Source organism: Lytechinus pictus, chromosome 8, assembly GCF_037042905.1.
Source record: "Lytechinus pictus isolate F3 Inbred chromosome 8, Lp3.0, whole genome shotgun sequence".
Lineage (NCBI taxonomy): Eukaryota > Metazoa > Echinodermata > Echinoidea > Temnopleuroida > Toxopneustidae > Lytechinus > Lytechinus pictus.
This window is the reverse complement of record NC_087252.1, coordinates 22,924,550-22,944,984: the sequence shown is the minus strand read 5'-3', so window position 1 is coordinate 22,944,984 and position 20,435 is coordinate 22,924,550. Positions and strand designations below refer to the sequence as shown.

Below are 20,435 nucleotides of genomic sequence, written 5' to 3'. Positions count from 1 at the left end.
CATAATTGTACGTTGCTCATACATACCCTTCAAATAAAAACTGACCACGTTGATGATGCAATTACTGGATTTAGGATATTACCATCACAATTATGAGGGTAAGGGCCACGCAGGGGGCAGGGGGTGATGACTCGTCTATGTCTTTTTCAGTAGTGATAAAATGAGGAGAAAGAGGGGGGGGGATTAAGAATTGAGTAAAAGGAGAGATTTGTGCATCGTTACCTATATAGTAATAATCTATTGAGACAAAAATGAGATGACGTTTAGAACTAAGCCGTCTTTGCCCCTAATCAAAGTGCCCTGGTGCCCCCTGACCATAATCATTATTCCACAGCACTATATATTTCTCTAAAGCCTTGTCCCCCGAAACCTTATCTTCATTAAAGGACAAGTCCACCCCCAACAAAAAGTTGATTTGAATAAAAAGAGAAAAATCCAACAAGCATAATGCTGAAAATTTCATCAAAATCGGATGTAAAATAAGAAAGTTATGACATTCTTAACTTTCGCAAAACAGTTCTATGCACATCCCAGTCGGTATGCAAATGAAGGAACTGATAACATCACTCACTCACTATTTATTTTGTATTTTATTATAGGAAATATGAAATATTCTAATTTTCTCCCCATTGTCATGTGAATCAATGTTTTATTTCTCCATGAACATGAGGAATTACCATTGTTTAACATTCTATGGATCAGTCAAGTTTGTCCTTATTGTAAAAATTGAAATAATGTATAATTCAAAAAATAAAAAACAAAAGAAATAGGGAGTGAGGGACATCATCTATTCTCGCATTTACATGTGACTAAATTGTGTATATAACTATTTTGTGAAAAATAAGCGAACCTTTAAAATGACATAACTTTTTCAATTTTACATCCGATTTTGATGAAATTTTCAGCATATTGCTTGTCTGATCTTTCTCTATTGATTAAAATCAACATTTTTCTGAGGTGTTCTTGACCTTTAATGACGGCAGAAGCAGATCAAGGGTGGGGTGTCAAGTGGGCCATGACCCCTAGGCATTTTCGGGGGGGAGGTGACCCTCTGGGAAATCCTGAATCCACCCTTACTCGAGGGTTCATCGATGCCTGAAATGATTCTCTCTGTTGGTAAGTGACTGTAAGCAACCATTGTTGCAGATCATAATAGCTACCATAGAAATGTTATGCACCCTTTGTGGCTAGCTAGTAACACATTCATCATTCGCTGACTGCTGAATATTAGTAAACAAAACATGAATTATGAATACACGGCTGATGTGATAAACCGTCACATTTGGGAATTGCTAGCGCTACGCATCAGACGTCCTCAGAGCAATACATCTGTTTAATATATTTTCTTAGCATTTTTGTCGCCTTTAACGCTAAATCTTCAAACATGGTAAGTTTGTTTTATTTTTATGATTTTAATCAATGTTCCTTTAATGCTTGCTTTACAGCGGATTGACATTTTTAACAGAAATAAATTAGATGATTTGCCTTTTTAAGCGAGTTGATAATTGGAATAGAAAAAGAAACAGCTTCTTACGATATCATCATTACTTTTCAAGGGAAAATGTGTATTTTTCGTAACCAGATAAAAAGATATGTATTTTAGGATATAGTATTTTGATTTCCTTATCTCACTCTCTCTATCTCTCCACCACGCACACTCTAACAAACAAACAGACTAATATACATGTACACACACCATAGTCTTAGAAACGATATAATGTACACCTTTTGTGGCTAACTAATAACACACACACACACACATACATAATTATTCTCTCTCTCTCTCTCTCACTCTTTCACTCCATCCTTCATTTTTACACCATTTTCGCCTCTCCTTTGTCCCTCTCTCTCCGCTTTTCCGTATATAACTATCTCTCTTTGCCTCTCTTCCCCACGCACACTCTTACTAACATACACACACACACCATAGACAATGACGTTATGCATTTTGTGGCTACCATTTTTACTCCCTTTTCGCCTAATTCAATTCATTTCTCTCTCGGCTTTTCCGCACCTATTTCTTTTTGCCCCTCTATTTTTAATCCACGCACACCAACCCTAACAAACAGAATAAAATATACACACACACACTCTCTCTCTCTCCATTTCTCTTTCTCTCCATTTCTCTTTCTCCCCCTCTCGTTCTTACTCTCTCTCTCTCTATCTCTCTTTGGCTTTTCTCTAAACTTAATAGCCTCGGTGTTGTTTCCGTTGATAGGCACGACAAGGCGCGCCGTGGCGTGCCTATCAACGGAAACATTCCTTATGAGATCAATAAATCATTCAGCCGACAATTTTGCATTTATTGTTTATAGCCTTACTAATCAGCTTATATCATCCAGGTGGAATAAAATAATGTACGAAATTATCAACCTGATTGCTAAAGCATTTTGGAAAAGGTCATAGCACTACAGATACTATGTTAATTGTGTTTCTTTCTTGGTATCTAAAATGCTAAATGTCCGTACTGCTTTACTGGCTAAGAATGTTTTACGCGAATTTTCTTTACTTTTCTTTACATTTTAACAAAATAAAAACAAGCAAACCTAGTTTGATCGGATAGTGATCGGGTTTTATAATGATTGCTATGCCTGGGAAACAAAATATAAGTAAATATGTATTAATCCTTGACTTTTGGGGGTTTATGCTTTTTTATATTCCATTGTGATATTAAATTATTTGCCATGGTTGTAAATTGCATTTTGTATATTAACATTGTTTTCTTTTACCAGAGACAGATGATTTTATACAAGGGGATAAGACAGGCTAAAAAGTTAATTCCCGATTTGATACGATTATATTAGCGGAATGTGAAGGGCGAAAATGTTCGTTTAGATATTCTTCGTAAGGGTAAATAAAGAAACTTTGAAATTTATAACTGAAAGCGATAAACTCCCCTATTGAAGATGACCATTTGTATTTCCATTAATAATGGAAACGATTAAGATCCGGATTTGATTTGTTTCAACGTTGGTGTAATAATAGGAAATGGAACATAATTATTTACTCATAGCTCGGAAAAGAGTATAGGTTGCCATTTTGATATTCATCATCATTCATGATTTTAAAATCAATCTAAAAAGACAAATATTTACGAATATTTACGGACTACGGATATTCAATATTCTTTACAGCGTGAATGTATCTCTATCCATGTCGGTCAAGCCGGAGTCCAGATCGGTAACGCCTGCTGGGAGTTGTACTGCCTTGAACACGGCATCCAGCCTGATGGTCAGATGCCCTCAGACAAGACCATCGGAGGTGGTGATGACTCCTTCAACACCTTCTTCAGTGAGACTGGGGCTGGAAAGCACGTTCCTCGGGCCGTCTTTGTCGATCTCGAACCAACTGTTGTCGGTAAGATTACACAAATTTCTGTCATGTCTTTTCTTACTTTTTTTTTTGGGGGGGGGGCGGGTGAAAATTCGTTTCATATGTGAGAATATCTCTTTTGTAAGTATGCAGCTTATTGAATTCAATTAACTTAATATAAACTTGTGTTAAATATATGCCTTGTGATGATCTATGCCTTTTTGCTGAATTAATGATAATGTACTTTACTTTTTTCAAATCTTGATCCATCCATTCTCCTTAATTTTGAAAAGTTGAATTCAGTTTACACACGCTAAAATTCCCTTAACCCCGTACTATAGGTGGGGCTAAATTGCCATTTAGCCCCACCTATAGTACGGGGTTAAGCTTAGCCCACTTTCTTTTTACACAGCATTTTTGCAAAGTGGGCTAACCCCACCTTTAGTACGGGATTATTTGGCCCTGCAAAAAGCAGGGTTATCCCAGCTATTGCGGTGCTAAGAGCGATAGTACGGGGTTAAGATCGCTCGTGTAAAACGAAAGTGGGCTAAGCTTAACCCCGTACTATAGGTGGGGCTAAATGGCAATTTAGCCCACCTATAGTACGGGGTTAAGGAAATTTTAGCGTGTGTAAAAAGGGTACGAGTGAATGAGCTACCACTAGTCCGGGGTTAGCGAGTTTCGTGTGTGAAAAGCAAGCATTCCTTATCCGGGGTTAGCAATAACAATTTGGCATGTGTAAAAAGGGAAAAAAAATAGTACGGGGTTAAGGATAGTACGGGGTTAGCGATAGTCCGGGGCTAAGAAAATCCTGTGTAAAAAGGGTATTTGAGTACCAACTTTTGCATATGTGAGGGGGCAGTGAGGTGAGTCAGCTACATACGATTTAGAAAAAGTCAAATTTCCTTTTTGTACACGAAAGTTATTCACACATTATTTTTAGGATGCAAACTAGAATTTCCGCGTGCAAACAACCATTGCTGCATTTAAAGGTGCAAATTTGCACTTTGTTCTTAATGTCCACATTGGGCTCACTTACCCGATATAGCTAAATCACAGACAATTCTGTTTGATGAGGAACCTCTCCAAACTGAATTATTTTTATGTTTACATTAGGATAATGTTAATAGTTCAGGCACACGGGATCAATCGATACTTCAAACATTCCCTTTTCCATCTTCTTTCTGTACTATGAAGTAAAATTGTGGTATTCATCTGTCAACATTATATCTCAATCATTTTCAGATGAGGTACGCACCGGAACCTATCGCCAGCTTTTCCACCCAGAGCAACTGATCACCGGAAAAGAGGATGCTGCCAACAACTATGCCCGTGGGCATTACACCGTCGGAAAGGAGCTTATTGATATTGTCCTCGATAGGATCAGGAAGCTGGCTGACCAGTGCACAGGTCTTCAAGGATTCCTTATCTTCCATAGCTTTGGTGGTGGCACCGGCTCTGGCTTTACCTCCCTGCTAATGGAGCGTCTTTCCGTTGATTACGGAAAGAAGTCCAAGCTTGAGTTCGCCGTCTATCCAGCTCCACAGATCTCCACAGCCGTTGTAGAGCCCTACAACTCCATCCTTACCACCCACACGACCTTGGAACATTCCGATTGTGCCTTCATGGTCGACAACGAGGCAATCTACGATATCTGCCGTCGTAACCTCGACATCGAGCGTCCCACCTACACCAACCTGAACCGCCTCATCGGTCAGATCGTCTCCTCCATCACTGCTTCTCTTCGATTCGATGGCGCCCTCAACGTCGATCTGACAGAGTTTCAGACCAACTTGGTACCCTATCCTCGCATCCATTTCCCACTGGCTACCTATGCTCCAGTTATTTCTGCCGAGAAGGCATACCACGAGAAGCTCACTGTTTCTGAGATCACCAACGCTTGCTTCGAGCCCGCCAACCAGATGGTGAAGTGCGATCCTCGTCATGGTAAATACATGTCATGTTGCATGCTGTACCGAGGTGATGTCGTCCCAAAGGATGTCAATGCTGCCATTGCAACCATCAAGACCAAGCGTACAGTCCAGTTCGTTGACTGGTGTCCAACTGGCTTCAAGGTCGGTATCAACTACCAACCACCCACTGTCGTTCCCGGTGGTGACCTTGCCAAGGTCCAACGTGCCGTCTGCATGTTGAGCAACACAACAGCAATCGCCGAAGCCTGGGCCCGTCTTGACCACAAGTTCGATCTGATGTACGCCAAGCGTGCTTTCGTCCATTGGTACGTCGGAGAGGGTATGGAGGAAGGAGAGTTCTCCGAGGCCCGTGAAGATTTAGCTGCTCTTGAGAAGGATTATGAAGAGGTTGGAGTTGATTCCGTCGATGCAGAGGGCGAGGAAGAGGAAGGGGATGAGTACTAGATAGAGATCTCATCATCTATTCTTAGTTTGATTAATATTTTGGTTTTTTTTAACACAACATCGTTAGAACCTGTTTATTTATTTAGTACAACTCCAATTTGCGGGTCATGTTTGTCTACAGACCTCGTTACAAACAAAAGTACTCCGACTTGGTAATTTTCGTGTTTATGATGAAATTTAATTACATTACAAATACTTTAATACAGAATTGTTTGCAAACTCAACAATCAAAATCAATATTTTTTATGTCAGTGATTTAGTAAAGCAGAGGCCTTCCCTATCGCTTTACAAACAATTAAATGTGAGCCCAAATTAACCCCCCCCCCCTCAAAAACGAAAAAAAAAGTATTTTGGGTAAAATAAGTTTAAAAAATATGAGAAGGGTTAAGTTAAATAAGATCCAGAAGGACTGAATAAAAGAATTTATATGAATATTTCCAGGTATCAAATGCAATAAAATAATTTTATTTCAACCTGATCACATGATTTGCAAGTTCAATTACCTGTTTAATGTAAAGAGTGAGATGGAGATAAAAAGATAGATATACATGTGAGAGAGAGAGAGAGCGAGTGAGATAGAGAGAGAGGTGGGGGAAGCCTCGATATGTGTGTCTGAAATGGATACTAATGTGAAATTTTGTCTGTGTGCTCAGGAATGAAAGAGGGGGGGGGGAGGAGAGAGAGAGAGGGCGTAAAAATAGAAGTGAAGATGTGTGTGTATGGCAGTGTGTGTGGTGTGGGTGTACGTCAGTGGTTAAGTATAGGAGAAAGAGACGGGGGAGATTGACTGATTTTCACTTCAAGTTAAACAATGAATTTACAGCATAATTCGAAAGAGTGTGAAGATTTCATGGTTTCAATAGGATGAGGAAGAGAAAGTGGGTGGGAGGATGTGGGAGAGGAAGTTATATAATGTGGGGGGTGTTGTTGTGGGTGCAGATTGATGTTTAGGTGCCGTGGCCGAGTGGTCTAAGGCGCCTGGCTATACATGGAAAGTCCGGGGTTCGATCCCCGGCCGCGGCACCTATGCCCGTGAGCAAGGCATTTAATCTACAATGCTCTTTTATCCTGCTTTCAAATAAATGGAAATGCTATATGCATTATTGGAAACTAGATGTGCACTTATTAAAAAAAAAAAATGTTAAGGTGTGTGGGGGTGGGACGATATGTGTTGTGGGACGTGTGTAGGGCGAAGAGACAGTGTGTGAGAGAGCGTGTTTGCTTTTGTGGCTGGGGTGGGTGTATGTTAATGACTGCAAAATGTGTCAGTTGGACGATGCTTGTGAGTGTGTGTGGGATTTAATTTTTGGCGGAAAATTGAACTATTTATGTAACAATGAATTTACTAGTCTAGATCTGAGTTACGAACAAAGGAACTAATTCAAACGGAAGAAAATGGGACAAAGCCGGGATGGCTCTTTTTTAATAATAATTTTCCACACTGTCCAATTCATGATCAGTAAACGAATTTAAAAAAGAGAACATATCATGGGATACTAAATTTATGAAGGGCACTGGCTTATTGATTTCGGCGCTTGTGTATCTCCCCCCCCCCAAAAAAAAAAAAAAAAAATCGACAACCGAGAAAAAAGGGGGGGATATAAGGTAAAAGAGTAAACATAAAACAAAATGACAAAATACGCTACAAAATTAGACTTTCATTAAAAAAAAGGTTCAACTCTTTGCCCGCTTGAAACTTGCAATATAATTTTTGTAGGCCAATGTTGTGGAGTATAATTTTAAAAATGTAGATTTAATTAAATGGTGCAATCAAACTTTCAACGAAGAAGAGGAAATACTTAGAAAATACTAAGGAAACACTTATATACATGCATGCTATTATGGGGTTAAAACTTAAACAACGAAAGCCTGTTTTGGAAGCATGAACAAATTGTGAAATTAGAATAACTCCTCTCGATCAAAAGCATGTAACATTGACAGTAGTCTTGATATCTAATTGTCAATATTCATGACCAGGCGATGTCCACGAGTACAGTGAAAAGGGTTTCAACTTTCAAAATGTAAAAAAAAAATCAGGATAGAAGGGCCTACCTCTCATCCCTCTCATGAAATTCAAATATTTGGACATTACTCAGGTAAGAGAGAACATGGCAAAATACAAGTATTTGGGGGTATTAAATCGAAGGATGATTATTTGTTTCGGGTCTGGCTTGTATTGACAGCCCCCAACCCCACCAGAGATCATATAGTATTAGACATATAATAATGAACACTGATCAAACTGAAACTTTGTTACATGATCTCGCACTGGCGTACATATTTTCAAGACTAAGAAAAATAAGAGAGAGATAAAGAAATAGGAAAGCAAAAGGAATTAAACATATTATTTTCTGAATATTATGTCAAAATCTTTTACGAAATTAGATCTTTATATTTAAAAGGTAAAAAAAAATGATCGCGCGCTTCGTTCGCAACAGCTTGTTAGAAATGTTGCCAGATATGCCATGTCTAGTCCCCTCCGTTTTTCTGGCTTAACACGCCACTGCATGTGGGACCTCGTGTGAGAGAATGAAACAACTATCACGTAACCAAGGAGCTTCAAAAGTAACCATGCAACTGCATACAAACTGCATGACCCAGGCAATAAGTTGAAATTCATGAACCTTCTCTCTATATATATTAATCTTTTTGGCTCATGAAAGGAATCAACGACGCGTGAGAATTGATGGGTTGGTTTATAACAAGCAAGGGATGTGTTACAGTCACACCATTGAGACACGGACAGACCGACCGATGATAAGTCAATAGCAATAACGTTATAGCTTTTGTCGGTCTGGGTCCTGTTTTATCAATGTGAATGCAGCCATGGTAGCATCGTATGATTCATACTGTAATATTATTGTGTGATAGGAGTAATGGTTGGGATGATGACTATTTAATGTTTTTTTTTATTATTATTTTCAGCACGCAAAATGAAGTTGACCAAAAAGTGAGTTACCTCGGAAAGATCATACACAGCAGGATTAAACCATTGGAAAAAGTTTAAATTCCAGAGTCACGTCAATAACAGCGGAAATTTAATTTGTCTAGGTATAATACTGCTTAAAATTCTATGATTTCATAGCCCTAACCCTATGGACATAACTATTGCATATTGTGAAATAGATGCAAAATAAAGATAAAAAGTGAGAATCGTCTTGGTACAGCGGTTTCCACTCTCACCTTACAATCATAGGGTCGTATGTTCGAATCCCACGGTGGCCGAGCATCCCTGTCAAGGTATCAACTTTGCCACTCCCTACCCAGCTTATAAATGGGTAGACCTACCCAGTGGATAAAGATGCGAAAAAACTCTCCTATGCCGAGCTATTGAGTTGGAAACTGTAAGTGAAACACTCCACAGGGAGTGGATAATGTGCTTATAATGTGTGATGGCATGACAGAATCATACACAGTCACGTGGAAATTAATCATTCGATAAGTGCTTATAAATGTTGTTCCTCCGATATCCCTGTATAAAAATGACAAAAGCAGAATATTTATAATAATTATCACGCCCATGTCGCCACATGAACTGGTAGTGCATCTTCAAAGAGGAGAAGATGGGGGGAATAAGAAGTATATTTGTACGTTGCTCATACGTTACTCATACATACCTCTCAAATAAATAAAAAACTGACCACGTTGATGATGCAATTACAGGATTTACGTTATTACCATCACAATTATCAGGGTAATTAGGGCCACGCAGGGGGCAGAGGGTGATTATTCTTCTATGCCTTTTCCTGTAGTGATAAAGTGATGAGAAAGAGGGAAAAAAAAAAGAAATTGAGTAAAAAGGAGAGATATATGCATCGTTACCTAGTAATAATTATATTGAGAAAAAATATGATGACGTTTCTAAGCCGTCTTTGCCCCTAATCAAAGTGCCCTGGTGCCCCTGACCACAAAGCAAATTGCTGAAAATTTCATCAAAATCGGATAACAAATAACGAAGTTATTGAATTTTTAAGATTTGCATTATTCCGGTGAAACAATTCTAGGCATTTATTCATGAATATTCATCAGGTGGGCTGATGATGCCATAACCCCACTTGTTCTGTTGTATTTTATTATATAAAATTAGGTTGATTTAAAAAAAATCTACCAAGAACTAAAACAATGGGATTGACAACTGATTAATTGCATTAGTTATTCATTGCCATAAGTTATTTCATAATAATGGAGACACATCATTTACACATGTATGCAAAAGTGAAAGAATTATGATTTCATGTAATAACATAAGATAAAGGAAAGTGGGGATGTGACATCATCAGCCCACCTTATAAATATTCATGACGATGTGCATATAATATGAGCTGTTTTCACAAAATATTGATAAATTTTAAAATTCAATAACTTCGTTATTTGTTATCCGATTTAGATGAAATTTTCGGCATTGTCTTTTGTGAATTTTACTCTATTTATTTAGATATAAATATTTTCAGCATGGACCATCCCTTTATAGACGGCAGAAGCTGCAGATCAGGGGTGGGTGTCAAGTTGGCCATGACCCCTAGGTATTTTCGGGGGGTGACCCTCTGGTAAATCCTGAATCCACCCTTACTCGAGGGTTCATCGACGCCTGAAATGATTCTCTCTGTTGGTAAGTTACATTAAGCAACCATTGTTGCAGATCATAATAGCTACCATAGAAACGTTATGCATCCTTTGTGGCTAGCTAGTAACACATTCATCATTCGCTGACTGCTGAATATTAGTAAACAAAACATGAATTATGAATACACGGCTGATGTGATAAACCGTCACATTTGGGAATTGCTAGCGCTACTCATCGGACGTCCTCAGAGCAATAAACCTGTTTAATCTATTTTCTTAGCATTTTTGTCACCTTCAACAATAAATCTTCAAACATGGTAAGTGTGTTTTATTTCTATAATTTAAAATAAAATTCCGTTTTTAATTACCCGATTGTCATGATTGTGGAATGATGATTTGAACAGAAATAGATTAGATGATTAAAGTTTTTAATCGAGTTGATAATTGGAATAGAAAAAAAACAGTTTCTTACGATAACATCATTGCGTTAACACGTAAAAGAGGGGAAAATGCGTATTTTTCGTAACCAGAAAAAAAAATACGTTTGTTAGAATATAGTCTTTTGCTTTTCCTTATCTCACTCTCTCTATCTCTCCCCCACGCACACCCTAACAAGCAAACACACTTATATGCATATACACACACCATAGAAACGATATACAGCTTTTGTGGCAAACTAATAACACACACACACACACACACACACATACAGATCCTCTCTCTCTCTTTCACTCCATCCTTCATTTTTACACCATTTTTGCCTCTCCTTTATCTCCTTTGTCCCTCTCTCTCCGCTTTTCCGTATATCACTATCTCTATTTGCCCCTCTCCCCCACACACACCCTTACTAACATACACACACACACACCATAGACAATGAAGTAATGCATTTTGTGGCTACTTAATAACGCGCGCACACATTTTCATTTTATCTTACATTTTTACTCCCTTTTCGCCTAATTTATCTCATTTGTAGCAATCTCTCTCGGCTTTTCCGCATCTCACTATCTCTTTTTGCCCCTCTATTTTTAACCCACGCACACCCACCCTAACAAACAGAATAACATACACACACACACACACTCTCCATTTCTCTTTTTCCTCCTCTCGTTCTTACTCTCTCTCTCTCTCCCTCTCTCTATATATCCATTTCTCTCTCTCTATCTCTCTCTGGCTTTTTCTCTAAACTTAATAGCCTGATACTGAATTTTGCATTGCTAACAATGTACACAATTCACAGTTATCAATCAACATCCGTAGAACGTGTGATATCTTATGGCGTTGCCATAGTTACCAAACATGGTGATGATGCCCGAACGCCGCGGCGTTGTTTCCGTTGATAGCCACGACAAGGCGCGCCGTGGCGTGCCTATCAACGGAAACATTCCTTGAGATCAATAAATCATACAGCCGACAATTTTGCATTTATTGTTCATAACCTTACTAATCAGCTTATATCATCCAGATGGAATAAAATAATGTACGAAATTATCAACATGATTGCTAAAGCATTTTGGAAAAGGTCATAGCACTACAGATACTATGTTAATTATGTTTCTTTCTTGGTTTCTAAAATTGCTAAAATAATGTCCGTATATACTACTTTTGCTGAGAATGTAAAATGAATATATTTACGCGAATTTTCTTTACTTTTCTTTACATTTTAACAAGATAAAAACAACAAACCTAGTTTGATCGGAAAGTGGTCGGGGTTGATGATTGCTATGCCTGGGAAACAAAATAGAAGTAAACATGTGTTAATCCTTGACTTTTGGGGGTTTATGCTTTTTTATATTCCATTATGATATCAAATTATTTGTCATGGTTGTAAATTGCATTTTGTATATTAATATTGTTTTCTTTAACCAGAGACAGATAATTCTATATAAGTGGATAAGACAGGCTAAAAAGTCAATTCCCGATTTGATACGATTATATTAGCGGGGCGAAAATGTTCATTTATATATTCTTCGTAAGGGTAAATAAAGAAACTTTGAAATTAATAACTGAAAGCCATAAACTCCCCTATTGAAGATGACCATTTGTATTTCCATGAATATGGAAACGATTAAGATCCAGATTTGATTTGTTTCAACGTTGGTAAAATAATAGGAAATGGAACATAATTATTTACTCATAGCTCGGAAAAGAGTATAGGTTGCCATTTTTGTCTCACCTGCATAGCAGAGTGAGACTATAGGCGCCGCTTTTCCGACGGCGACGGCGGCGGCGGCGGCGGCGGCGTCAACACCAAATCTTAACCTGAGGTTAAGTTTTTGAAATGACAGCATAACTTAGAAAGTATATGGACCTAGTTCATGAAACTTGGCCATAAGGTTAATCAAGTATTACTAAACATCCTGCCTGAGTTTCATGTCACATGACCAAGGTCAAAGGTCATTTAGGGTCAATGAACTTAGACCATGTTGGGGGAATCAACATCAAAATCTTAACCTAAGGTTAAGTTTTTGAAATGTCATCATAACTTAGAAAATATATGGACCTAGTTCATGAAACTTATACATAAGGTTAATCAAGTATCACTGAACATCCTGCATGAGTTTCAGGTCACATGATCAAGGTCAAAGGTCATTTAGGTTCAATGAACTTTGGCCAAATTGGGGTATTTGTTGAATTACAGCCATAAATTTGAAAGTGTGTTGGTCTAGTTCATAAAACTTGGACATAATAGTAATCAAGTATCACTGAACATCCTGTGCGAGTTTCAGGTCACATGATCAAGATCAAAGGTCATGTAAGGTCAAAGAACTTTGGCCACGTTGGGGGTATTTGTTGAATTGCCATCATATCTCTATAAGTGTATTGGTCTAGTTCATAAAACGTGGAAATAAGAGTAACCAAGTATCACTGAACATCTTGTGCGAGTTATAGTAGTTTTCAAAATCAGCACTGCTGCTATATTGAATCGCGTGATGCAGGTGAGACGGCCAGAGGCATTCCACTTGTTATATTCATCATCATTCATGATTTTAAAATCAATATAAAAAGACAAATATTTACAACGGATATTTAATATTCTTTACAGCGTGAATGTATCTCTATCCATGTCGGTCAAGCCGGAGTCCAGATCGGTAATGCCTGCTGGGAGTTGTACTGCCTTGAGCACGGCATCCAGCCTGATGGTCAGATGCCATCAGACAAGACCATCGGAGGTGGTGATGACTCCTTCAACACCTTCTTCAGTGAGACTGGGGCTGGAAAACACGTTCCTCGGGCCGTATTTGTCGATCTCGAACCAACTGTTGTCGGTAAGATTGAACACTTTTTCGTTCATTTCTTGCCCTTTTTAATTCATTTTATGGAGTAGGGTTTTATTTCAGATGTTAGAATAATTATTTTATATCTGGCATGTTCAAACCAATCAACCTAATATGAATTTATGTTAAACATATGTTTATATTAATTTCTTATGCCGTGCAGCTAAATTAATGATACTATACTGTTTTCGAATCTTGAACCATCCTTTCTCCTTAGGTTTGAAGAACCGTGATATTTGACAGTGCAATTATACATATTAATTGAAAGTATTAATACAAAAAATTCCTTTTTGAAAACTGTTTGCATCTTCTAGGATGCAAACTAGAATTTCTTAGTGGAAACAAGAAAAAAAAAGCTTTTTGCACCCTATATGAAAGATAGCGCCAATAATTAAAATAATAACTATATTGTTGCATTAATGGTGTAATTTTGAACTTTATGAATAATGCATACATCAGGGCTCACATTCCTGACAAAGCTAAATCACATCAAAGACCATTCCATTTGATGACGAATCATTCCCAACTGAATTGTTTTGGTTTACTTAAGGATAATTTAAATAATTGAAGCACACAAGTTCAATTCGTACTTTAAATATATTTATTTGACTTCGTTGGTGTTCTAGAAACATGTTAGTTATGAGCAAGTATAAGATCGAATCTATCCATCAAATACCACATCTCTACCATTTCAGATGAGGTACGCACCGGCACCTATCGCCAGCTTTTCCACCCAGAGCAACTGATCACCGGAAAAGAGGATGCTGCCAACAACTATGCCCGTGGGCATTACACCGTCGGAAAGGAGCTTATTGATATCGTCCTTGATAGGACCAGGAAGCTGGCTGACCAGTGCACTGGTCTTCAAGGATTCCTTATCTTCCATAGCTTCGGTGGTGGCACCGGCTCTGGCTTTACCTCCCTGCTAATGGAGCGTCTCTCTGTTGACTACGGAAAGAAGTCCAAGCTAGAGTTCGCCGTCTACCCAGCTCCCCAGATCTCTACAGCCGTTGTCGAGCCCTACAACTCCATCCTTACCACCCACACGACCTTGGAACATTCCGACTGTGCCTTCATGGTCGACAACGAGGCCATTTACGATATCTGCCGTCGTAACCTCGACATCGAGCGTCCCACCTACACCAACCTGAACCGCCTCATCGGTCAGATCGTCTCCTCCATCACTGCTTCTCTTCGATTCGATGGCGCCCTCAACGTCGATCTAACAGAGTTTCAAACTAACTTGGTACCCTATCCTCGTATCCATTTTCCACTGGCTACCTATGCTCCAGTTATTTCTGCCGAGAAGGCATACCACGAGCAGCTCTCTGTTGCTGAGATCACCAACGCTTGCTTCGAGCCCGCCAACCAGATGGTGAAGTGCGATCCTCGTCATGGTAAATACATGTCATGTTGCATGCTGTACCGAGGTGATGTCGTCCCAAAGGATGTCAATGCTGCCATTGCAACCATCAAGACCAAGCGTACAATCCAGTTCGTTGACTGGTGTCCAACTGGCTTCAAGGTCGGTATCAACTACCAACCACCCACTGTCGTTCCCGGTGGTGACCTTGCCAAGGTCCAACGTGCTGTCTGCATGTTGAGCAACACAACAGCAATCGCCGAAGCCTGGGCCCGTCTTGACCACAAGTTCGATCTGATGTACGCCAAGCGTGCTTTCGTCCATTGGTACGTCGGAGAGGGTATGGAGGAAGGAGAGTTCTCCGAGGCCCGTGAAGATTTAGCTGCTCTTGAGAAAGATTATGAAGAGGTTGGAGTTGATTCCGTCGATGCAGAGGGCGAGCAAGAGGAAGGGGATGAGTACTAGATAGCTAGAGATCTCATCATCTATTCTTAGTTTGATTAATATTTTTGGTTTTTTTAACACAACATCGTTATAAACCTGTTTCTTCATTTAGTACAACTCCAATTTGCGGCTCACGTTTGTTTACAGACCTCGTTACAAACAAAAGTACTCCGACTTGGTAATTTTTCGTGTTTATGATGAAATTTAATTACATTACAGATACTTTGATACAGAATTGTTTGCAAACTCAATAATCAAAATCAATATTTCTTATGTCAGTGATTCAGTAAAGCAGTGGCCTTCCCTATCGCTTTACAAACAATTAAATGTGAGCCCAAATTTATCACCCCCCTCAAAAAAGAAAAAAAGTCAGTAAAGTATATTGCGTAAGTAAGTTTAAAAAATATGAGAAGGGTTAAGTTCAATAAGATCCAGAAGGGCTGAATAAAAGAATTTATATGAATTTTCCAGGTATCAAATGCAATAAAATAATTTTATTTCAACCTGATCACATGATTTGCAAGTTCAATTACCTTTTTAATGTAAAGAGTGGGATGGAGATAAAAAGATAAATATACATGTGTAGAGAGGGAGAGAGAGCGAGTGAGATAGAGACAGAGGTGGGGGGAGCCTCGATATGTGTGTCTGAAATGAATGCTAAATAATGTGTAATTTTATCCGTGTGCTCGGGAATGAAAGAGGACAGAGAGAGCGTGAAAATAGAAGTGAAGATGTGTGTGTATGACAGTGTGTGTGGTGTGGGGTGTACGTCGGTGGTTAATTATTAAGAGACGGGGGAGGTTGACTGATTTTAACTTAAGTTAAACAATGAAATTCCAGCATAATTCGAAAGAGTGTGAAGATTTCATGGTTTGATAGGATGAGAAAGTGGGTGGGAGGATGTGGGAGAGGAAGTTATATAGTTTGGGGGTGTGTGTTGTTGTGGATGCAGATTGATGTTAAGGTGTGTAAGGGTGGGACGATATGTAGGTGGGACGTGTGTAGGCCGAAGAGACAGTGTGTGAGAGAGCGTGTTTGCTTTTGTGGGTGGGTAGGGTGTGTGTGTGTGTGTGTGTGTTAATGACTGTCACATATGTCAGTTGGATAATGCTTATGTGTGAGTGTGTGTTGGATCTAATTTTTGGCGGAAAATGGAACTAGTTATGTAACAAAGAATTTAATAGATCTGAGTTACGTACAAAGGGACTGATTCAAACGGAAGAAAATGCACTGTAAAAAATGAAGTGCTAATTTAGCACTTACAGTGCTTGTATAGTGACTGCACTACGAGTGCTGATTTTCTACTTCAAATTTAAACTAGAATATCAGCACTCGTAGTGCAGTCACTATACAAGCACTGTAAGTGCTAAATTGGCACATCATTTTTTTACAGTGTGGGAAAAAGCCGGGGTGACTTTTTTTAAATAATAATTTTCCACACCGTCCAATTCATGATCAGTAAACGAATATAGAAAAGAGAACATATGATGGGATACTAGATTTATGAAGGGCACTGGCTTATAGACTGGCTTAATTGTCAATATTCATGACCAGCAGAGGCGTCGATCCTGGGGGGGCAGGGGGGCGATCGCCCCACCAATGAAAATATTGGGGGGGCAAACATATCATTTTGCCCCCCCAATAATTCCGGATATGCATTAAAAAAAACAAGATTGTAATGTTCAGCAAGCGAGATTGAGATACACAACTCGTTCTTTATTTAAAATCGTGCTCAAAATGTCCGCTTTTCAGATTGGAATATAAAAAATTTCAGCTCGCGCTTCGCGCTCGCATCATTTCTGTAGCAAAAACCCATACTTTTCATGATTAAATTGGTGAATGTAAATGTCCCATTTTCAGTTCTAAGCCTCAAAAGAACTGCTTCAATTTGCAATCATCTTTTCTTGGATATATAGCTTGTTCTTTATCAAAAACGTCCAGTAAACTGTCATTTTTTCAGATCGAAATATCAAAATTTTCAGCTCGCGCTTCGCGCTCGCATCTATTCTCTTTTAGATACAAATCTTAATCATTGGTACCAAAAATGCTTAGAATATCAAGTTTTCAGCTCAGAATATAAAGAAATTTGAGCTCACTCTCGGCACTCGTACTATCTGTGTAGTGAGATACGTGTCTGTGTCTCATGAGTCATACATATATATAGATATATACATATATATATATATATATATATATATATATATATATATATGTGTGTGTGTGTGTGTGTATATATAATATATATATATATATGTATGTGTGTGTGTGTGTGTGTGTGTGTGTGTGTGTGTGTGTGTGTGGGTGTGTGTGTGTGTGTGTGTGTGTGTGTGTGGGTGTTTTGTACGATCGAGCGCCTTTGGAACGTTAATGATTTCGCCCCCCCCCCCCCAATCTGAAAAATGGATCGACGCCCCTGATGACCAGGCTATGTCCACGAGTACAGTGAAAAGGGTTTCAACTTTCAAAATGAAAAAAAAAAAATCAGGATAGAAGGGCCTACCTCTCATCCCTCTCATGAAATTCAAATATTTGGACATTACTCAGGTAAGAGAGAACATGGCAAAATACAAGTATTTAGGGGTATTCTGAAATTGAAGGATGATTATTTGTTTCGGGTCTGGCTTGTATTGAAAGCCCCCAACCCCACCAGAGATCATATAGTATTAGGCATATAATAATGAACACTGATCAGACTGAAACTTTGTTACATGACCTCGCACTGGCGTACATATTTTCAAGACTAAGAAAAAAGAGAGAGAGAGATAAAGATATAGGAAAGCAAAAGGAAATAAACATATCATTTTCTGAATATAATGTCAAAATCTTTTACGAAATTAGATCTTTATATTTAAAGGTAAAAAAATGATCGCGCGCTTCGTTCGCCCGTAGCTTGTAAGAAATTTCGCCAGATATGCCATGTAGTCTAGCCCCCTCCAAATTTCTGGCTCAAAGCGCCACTGGGACCTCGTGTGAGAGAATAAACAACTCTACTCGTAACCAAGGAGCTTCAAAAGTAACCATGCAACTGCATACAAACTGCATGACCCAGGCAATAAGTTGAAATTCATAAACCTTCTCTCTATAGATATTAATCTTTTTGCTTCATGAAAGGAATCAACGACGCGTGAGAATTGATGGGTTGGTTTATAACAAGCAAGGGATGTGTTACAGTCACACCATTGATACACGGACAGACCGACCGATGATAAGTCAATGGCAATAACGTTATAGCTTTTGTCGTTCTGGGTCCTGTTTTATCAATGTGACTGCAGCCATGGTAACATCGTATGATTCATACTTTAATATTATTGTGTGATAGGAGGAAAGGTTGGGATGATGACTATTTAATGTGTTTTTTATTATTATTTTCAGCACGCAAAATGAAGTTTACCAAAAAGTGAGTTACCTCGGAAAGATCATACACAGCAGGATTAAACCATTGGAAAAAGTTTAAATTCCAGAGTCACGTCAATAACAGCGGAAAGTTAATTTGTTTAGGTAGAATACTGCTTAAAATTCTATGATTTCATGTTAAGGACATAACTATTGCATATTGTGAAATAGATGCAAATCGTCTTGGTACAGCGGTTTCCACTCTCACCTTGCAATCAGAGGGTCGTATGTTCGAATCCCACGGTGGCCGAGCATCCCTGTCAAGGTATCAACTTCGCCACTCCCTACCCAGCTTATAAATGGGTAGACCTACCCAATTGATAAGGATGAGAAAAACTCTCCTATGCCGAGCCATTGAGTTGGAAATTGTTAGAGAAACACTCCACAGGGAGTAGATAATGTGCTTGTAATGTGTGTTGGCATGCCAGAATCATACACAAGTGGAAATAAAACATTCGTTTAGCGCTTATAAATGTTGTTCCTTCGATATCCCTGTATAAAAATGACAAAAGCAGAATATTAATAATAATTATCACGCCCATGTCGCCACATGAACTGGTAGTGCGTCTTCAAAGAGGAGAAGATGGGGAAATAAGAAGTATATTTGTACGTTGCTCATACATACCCCTCAATTAAAGGTCAAGACCACCCCCAGAAAAATGTTGATTTAAATGAATAGAGAAAAATCAAACAAGCATAACGCAGAAAAATTCATCAAAATCGGATGTAAAATAAGAAAGTTATGACAATTTAAAGTTTCGCTTATTTTTCACAAAATGGTTATAAGCACAACTCAGTGACATGCAAATGAGAGAGTCGGTGATGTCACTCACTATTTCTTTTGTTTTTCATTGTTTGAATTATACAATATTTCAATTTTTACAAATTTGAAAATACGGACCAACTTGACTGAATCATAACATGTTAAACAATGGCAATACCACATGTTGAGGGAGGAACAACTTCGTTTCACAGGTAAACGGGGAGAAAATGTGAATATTTCGTATAATCAAATACAAAAGAAATAGTGAGTGAGTGATGTCATCGGTCCCCTCATTTGCTTACCGACCAGGATGTGAATATTATTGTTTTGTGAAATTAAGCGAAACTTAAAAATGTCATAATACTTTTTTATTTTACATCCGATTTGGATGAACTTTTCAGTGTTATGCTCGTTGGATTTATCTCTTTTTATTCAAATCAAGTTTTTGTTGGGGTGGACTTATCCTTTAAAAAAAAACTTACCACGTTGATGATGCAATTACAGGATTTAGGATGGTTACCATCACTATTATCAGAGTAAGTGTCACGCAGGGGCAGAGGTAATTATTCTTCTATGTCTTTTCCTGTAGCGATAAATTGAGGAGAAAGAGGGGAAAAATAAGAAATTGAGTAAAAAGGAGAGTTCTATGCATCATTACCTAGTAATGATTCTATTGAGAAAAAATATGATGACGTTTCTAAGCCGTCTTTGCCCCTAATCAAAGTGCCCTGGTGCCCCTGACCATAATCATTATTCCACAGCACTATATGTTTATCTAAGTCCGTGTTCCCCGAAACCCTATCTTCATTAAAGGGATGATCCGGGCTGAAAATATTTATATCTAAATAAATAGAGTAAAATTCACACAGCAAATTGCTGAAAATTTCATCAAAATCGGATAACAAATAACGAAGTTATTGAATTTTTAAGATTTGCATTAT

The 20,435-nt window shown here is 38.4% G+C and overlaps 2 protein-coding genes across 2 annotated transcripts; both read left to right on the top strand.

Moving 5' to 3' along the window:
• The first annotated feature begins 1,136 nt into the window (after positions 1-1,136).
• LOC129266198 (tubulin alpha-1 chain-like) lies at positions 1,137-6,168 on the top strand. Its single transcript, XM_064103792.1, has 3 exons — positions 1,137-1,387; positions 3,135-3,357; positions 4,558-6,168. Exons 1-3 carry the CDS (start codon positions 1,385-1,387, stop codon positions 5,688-5,690), a joined length of 1,359 nt encoding a protein of 452 aa, XP_063959862.1. The 5' UTR covers positions 1,137-1,384; the 3' UTR covers positions 5,691-6,168.
• Positions 6,169-10,319: 4,151 nt separating this feature from the next.
• Positions 10,320-15,846, top strand: LOC135153090 (tubulin alpha-1 chain-like). Its single transcript, XM_064103791.1, has 3 exons — positions 10,320-10,570; positions 13,300-13,522; positions 14,227-15,846. Exons 1-3 carry the CDS (start codon positions 10,568-10,570, stop codon positions 15,357-15,359), a joined length of 1,359 nt encoding a protein of 452 aa, XP_063959861.1. The 5' UTR covers positions 10,320-10,567; the 3' UTR covers positions 15,360-15,846.
• The last annotated feature ends 4,589 nt before the right edge of the window (positions 15,847-20,435 follow it).

Coding starts and splice junctions, on each gene's coding strand:
- LOC129266198 (XM_064103792.1), top strand. Junction 3,358..4,557: donor TCTCGAACCAACTGTTGTCG/GTAAGATTACAC, acceptor AATCATTTTCAG/ATGAGGTACGCACCGGAACC.
- LOC135153090 (XM_064103791.1), top strand. Junction 13,523..14,226: donor TCTCGAACCAACTGTTGTCG/GTAAGATTGAAC, acceptor CTACCATTTCAG/ATGAGGTACGCACCGGCACC.